The sequence below is a fragment of the Vespa velutina genome, chromosome 8 (assembly GCF_912470025.1).
Source record: "Vespa velutina chromosome 8, iVesVel2.1, whole genome shotgun sequence".
NCBI lineage: Eukaryota > Metazoa > Arthropoda > Insecta > Hymenoptera > Vespidae > Vespa > Vespa velutina.
In genome coordinates this window covers 5,578,666-5,583,758 of record NC_062195.1, presented here as the reverse complement: position 1 = coordinate 5,583,758, position 5,093 = coordinate 5,578,666, and the positions used below count along the sequence as shown (strand labels likewise).

The 5,093-nt window shown below is 23.9% G+C and overlaps 2 protein-coding genes across 6 annotated transcripts in view; both read left to right on the top strand.

The window, feature by feature from the left end:
* Positions 1-340, top strand: part of LOC124950843 (putative uncharacterized protein DDB_G0271606) — a 14,124-nt gene extending 13,784 nt beyond the window's left edge. For both annotated transcript variants that reach the window (XM_047498211.1, XM_047498210.1), the window contains exon 10: positions 1-340. This exon is cut by the window's left edge. The gene's annotated coding sequence lies outside the window, so the exon portion shown is untranslated.
* A 145-nt stretch (positions 341-485) lies between these two features.
* On the top strand, positions 486-4,803 carry LOC124950845. Of its 4 annotated transcripts, none has more exons than XM_047498218.1 (4): positions 948-1,263; positions 2,080-2,191; positions 2,343-3,110; positions 3,274-4,803. In XM_047498218.1, the coding sequence occupies exons 2-4, from the start codon at positions 2,174-2,176 to the stop codon at positions 3,574-3,576; spliced, it is 1,089 nt and encodes a 362-aa protein (XP_047354174.1). In that variant the 5' UTR covers positions 948-1,263; positions 2,080-2,173; the 3' UTR covers positions 3,577-4,803. The 4 variants fall into 4 exon arrangements, with proteins under 4 accessions (XP_047354177.1, XP_047354174.1, XP_047354175.1 ...); XM_047498219.1 differs by having other exon boundaries at positions 949-1,263; positions 2,080-2,154; XM_047498221.1 differs by lacking the exons at positions 948-1,263; positions 2,080-2,191 and adding an exon at positions 486-927.
* The last annotated feature ends 290 nt before the right edge of the window (positions 4,804-5,093 follow it).

Here is a 5,093-nt window from a genome sequence, read left to right as displayed (position 1 = left end):
TTTCTTATATTAACATGCTCATTATTGCGGCAAATACATTAGTTGTATGTTCACATACATTTTGTCATGATTAAAAACTGAGCTCATTGAAAAGAAAAGAATACGAAGTGGAAGCAATTGATTATTATTGTTCATTAAAAGTTATTATTTGTATCACCGAATAATCCCATTCCAATAATTAACTTAATGTTGATTTATTAGTATAGGTTCATAATTGATATGGTTTCGATAAACTTTAATTAATATTAACAGCAATTATTTTAATAACTTCATTGTACCCAATTATTTTCCCCAATCAAAAAGATTAAATAAACATCGACAATTTTTCTATACAAATCGATTCATTGTCTTATATTATATTATATACGTCACTTAAGAGTTCATACTTTTAAGAAAATTTCTTTACAAATTTAAAGACAGAAATAATTTATTTATTTAAATCTAATGCCATTTACGACCATGGAGTGCATCTCCTTTTATAATGGTTTCCATTAACAAAATATCCAAATGTAATATTTGTTTTCTTGTTGTTTTTACTCGATTGTATATTACGCGTAAGAATATAACCTACACAATCTTATATGTTGATACAATAGGCACATAGTGGAAACAATGTTTTCGTATTGTTCTTGTAAGTCATGTTTTTTCCATATTTGTCCCTGAAGTTATATACGCTATACGCGAATGGTATTAAATAGCTTTACGAAAAAGAAAATATATGGAGTACGCATGTAAAGGTAAATTATCGATCGAGTTCGGTATAAAAAAGAAAAAATTATATTTACCGACCGAGTCAATGGAAAATAAGAAAACCATTTACATAATTATTATTTTACTGCTTATCTCTCTGTCTGTTAAAGAAAAAGTTCGTGACGTATAAACAATCTGTTATGATATAATTATATTTTACATTTGATAAATAATAATGTAAGTATGATTTTTTTTTTTTTTTTAACAAAAGAAATGCAAAGCATTTATTCACATTACAAATTTTTTATTTTTACGAACGACTGTATCTTGTTAGTTAATTTCAATATGTTGATACCAATATTGTTGATACCAAACCATTGACCTATTTTGACTAATTTAGTTAATTTCGAGACCTTGAGAACAGTAGATACAACGTAGTGTATTACAATATTGCGATCAACCAGAAATGGTGGTGAAAGTAGTATAAAATAAAATATTTTATTTATATACAAGGATTAACATATAACCTATATATGAAGTTTGTATTAGTAACTAATACTGATAATAAATAAGGTAACTGATTCAAATAACTAGTAATGAAAAGGTATGCATGTCGAAGTCAAAGATTGAATTCAACTATTTTATATATGTTATTTTGTATACATATGTATTTTTTATTATTATTAAAAACAAAGAAAAAAAAAAAGCGAAACATTATCTAAATCTTATCATTATTGTGTTTACGTTTTGTAAATTAAAAATGTAATCAATATGTTGCAAAGTATAAATAGTGAGGTTAGAATATTTGTTGAAATTCACATTTGTTGACAGTATTCACTTTTTATACACAACCGTTAAGTAGGAATAACTTATAAATAAATAAGTTCGGTCTTCTGATCCTTAATTCTAATTCGTATACGTTAGCATTTACCGTAGACTAGTGTCTGTATATTTTGATTGTTACTTTTATTATTGAGTTATATATTCATTTATTATTAATTTTCTTATTATTTTCGCTAAATTATGAGTCTCAATGTGCGTATTAATTATCTTTTATCTTATTTTTAATTTTACAATTAAATCATTTAAACATGTTATGCTGAAAGGAATACATATATGGTCGTACAATAAAATCAAAATAAAATAAAATTAATTTCTTTGTTATTGTAAATTAATAAATATATATAATAAAGTAATAAATATATATAAACTAGAAATTTTGTTATATTTATTAATTTTTCTTTTTTCTCTCAGAGGATTTAGATTACTATAATGTGAAATGATTATAAGAGCAATTTGTATTAATTCTTTTGATATTATTAATTTAATTGTTTAATTAAATTTATTAATTTCATTGAAATTAAGTCGCATTATATATTTCAATTACAGATTAAGGAAGAATATTATAAATTGGTTATACCAAGGTGTCGTCCTCCTATAAGAAACATCAAGAAATTTAATAATGTAATAATAATATATCTCTATGGATCCAGATTGCTTTGTACATAATTTATTAATTTCATTGAAATTAAGAAATTTAATAATATAGTAATAATAATATGTAGTAATACTGAATTTGTAGATTTAGATTCCTTGGTATATAATCTATTAATTTCATTGATATTAAGTATCATTATATATTTCAATTACAGAATAAGGAAAGATATCTTAAACGGATTATACCAAAGTGTCGTCCACCTATAAGAATCATTGAGAATTCAAATAAGAGTAATAACAATATGCCTAAGGATTCAAGTTCTTCTGTACATGAACAAGATATTAAGATGAATTCAAAAGATTTCAATAGCACGTATGATGATAATACTGATAATGAGAATTCTGATAACGACAGTTTATTAGATGAATCCTTAAAAGTAAATCATTCAGTGAAAAGTAATTCTTCATTGGAAGATAAACATAATGTTAGTTCGCAAATATTTAAACCAGTTAAAACTCCTGTTAAAACGGAGGAAGTTAATGAAAAAGATAAGAAAAATAGTAACTTCTATTATTATATATTTATACTATTATTTATTTTTATTGGATGCATATATTTGCCTATATCACAAAATTATAATACTGAACCAATGGCATATGATAAACAAGAAAAAATGATACATGAATTACACAAATCAATAACAGATGCCAAATTAAAATTTAAAAGTCAAAAATTTAGTATGTGGAATGCATTCTCATCTCAGTTAGAAGAAATTATTAATGGATCGACGAAAGTTTCTGTCATTATTTTACTTGGAAGTGAAGGAAATACAATCAAATGTTTAGCGCATATGTTTGGGGACATAAGTAGCAAGACTTTAGGTGGTGATAATTATTTAACATTGAATGCAAAAAATATTGGGGATGATCAAGGAAAAATAATTAATAAATTAAAAACAGAGATTCTGTTTAGAAGAGCTGTGGTAAGTTTAGAAATGTTTGAACTAAAGTTATACACATTTCAATTTGAATAAGCATATCTATATATTCATTGATTACTGGAGTATTATTATATCACTGTATTATACAATTGCTTGAATAATTCATATAAAAGACTTAAGATTAATTCATTTGTATATTTTTCAGATTATAGAAGATTTGCTTGATATAAATCCTGAAGCCATTAAAACATTGCATAGTTTGTGTGATAAAGAAAACCCTTTAATTTCAAAGACCATGTATATAATTACTATTATATCGAATGGTTACGAAGAATTAAACGAAGATAAGTTTGTAGAAGATTCTCTTACTGCCAAATTTTCTAAATCTATTGATTTGGATATTTTAAATCCTCTTATTACTCGAATCATGGATGGTCCGATAATATCAATTTTACCAGAGCCAAATATGAAAGGGGAAAAAAATATTGATGAATGTTTACTTCTTTAATTTTTCTAATTTTTTTTTTTTTTTTCATGGAATATATAATTATATTATACATGAAATATTTATTATTTGTATAAAAATGCAAACTATCTGTTTGAAAGTGTTTCATAAAGGTATGGTAGAACTATAGGCACATCATTTTATATTAAATATTAAAAACAAGAATAAAAAATATATAATATGGATTGAAAGAAGCTGTAGAAATCCTTATTATTATGCAAATTTATTTTGTTATGCCAAACAATGATACAGAACGATATTTGTAACTGAACTATCTAAAGCATAATTCAAGATAATTTCTACAAACTTATAAAAAATATAACAATGAGATAGATGCCTCTGATATAACACTAGATTTTGCCTATAACGGCCAAGATTATTTGAGTTTAAAGTATAGTAAAATGGATTACTTCATGCATGTGACACTCCACATTTTCGTTATTATCATTATAGCGTAATAGTCGGCAGTCGGCGTTATAAGTATCGTCAGAAATCGTACGTTTATGGGCCTCATTGCCAATTTACAATATCATCGATTACTTACAATTATTTTCAATTATTGCACATACAAAAAATTTAATTAATAATTAATATTATTGCGATCATATTGCACGAATTTTGGAAAAATATTGATTTGTAAACATATTGTACACAATTTGTTTATAAATCGAATTAATATATATATATAAATATTTAATAAAAAAAAACAGAAAATATAAACAAACTTATCTTGTTATTTAACAAGTATTATCCAATCAATATAGCTCAATAAGTATAATAAATTATATAAAAATATTAAACTTTAGAGTTATACATATATCGCAAAAAATTTTGTTTGATCTTTATATATAGAATTTTTTTTATAAAAATCAAATTATACTTATTTTAATAATCCTTTTGTTTTATTCATTTTTTGGCATTATTATAAAGTGTTCAATTAAATTTCTATATCGAAAGATGTTACATGCAGTAGAATGTTAGTAAAAAAGAGATAAATATCTTTTGAATATACTTATGTACTACTGTGTATTATAAATTGGCAACAAGTACTCATAGTTGCATACTTTGCTAAAGAAATCTATTAGCAAAGTTTCTACTATTGAGTTTTATTATGATACAGTCGTTTTCTGTCATAATTCAAATCGGTAACTAAAAGTAGGAAATATATATAGAAATTGTATATAATATAGTATCGTCAAACCTAAATAATAAATACAGTTTATACAGTCACAGACTTTTTATACAGAATGTCCAAAATCTAATGTGCTATACAATAGTAATATAAACAATTTGCAATCCTTACACATGCAATTTACTTCCTTAACTGATATACAATCCTCACGAATTTTCTAAATATTAGAAATTATAATTTATATTGATTACAATGATAATAATAAAAAATTTATCCTTTTCATATCCAATTATAACTTTGAATGGCCGCTGTTCAATTAGACAATAACTTACTATGCTTCTGTCCACAATAAAAAATAAGAAAAAGTGAACGAGAGAAAAAAAAAAAA

Excerpts from the sequence above, each read along its gene's own strand:
- LOC124950845 (XM_047498218.1), top strand. Across the intron at positions 3,111-3,273 it reads TTCTGTTTAGAAGAGCTGTG|ATTATAGAAGATTTGCTTGA; the intron begins GTAAGTTTAGAA and ends TATATTTTTCAG.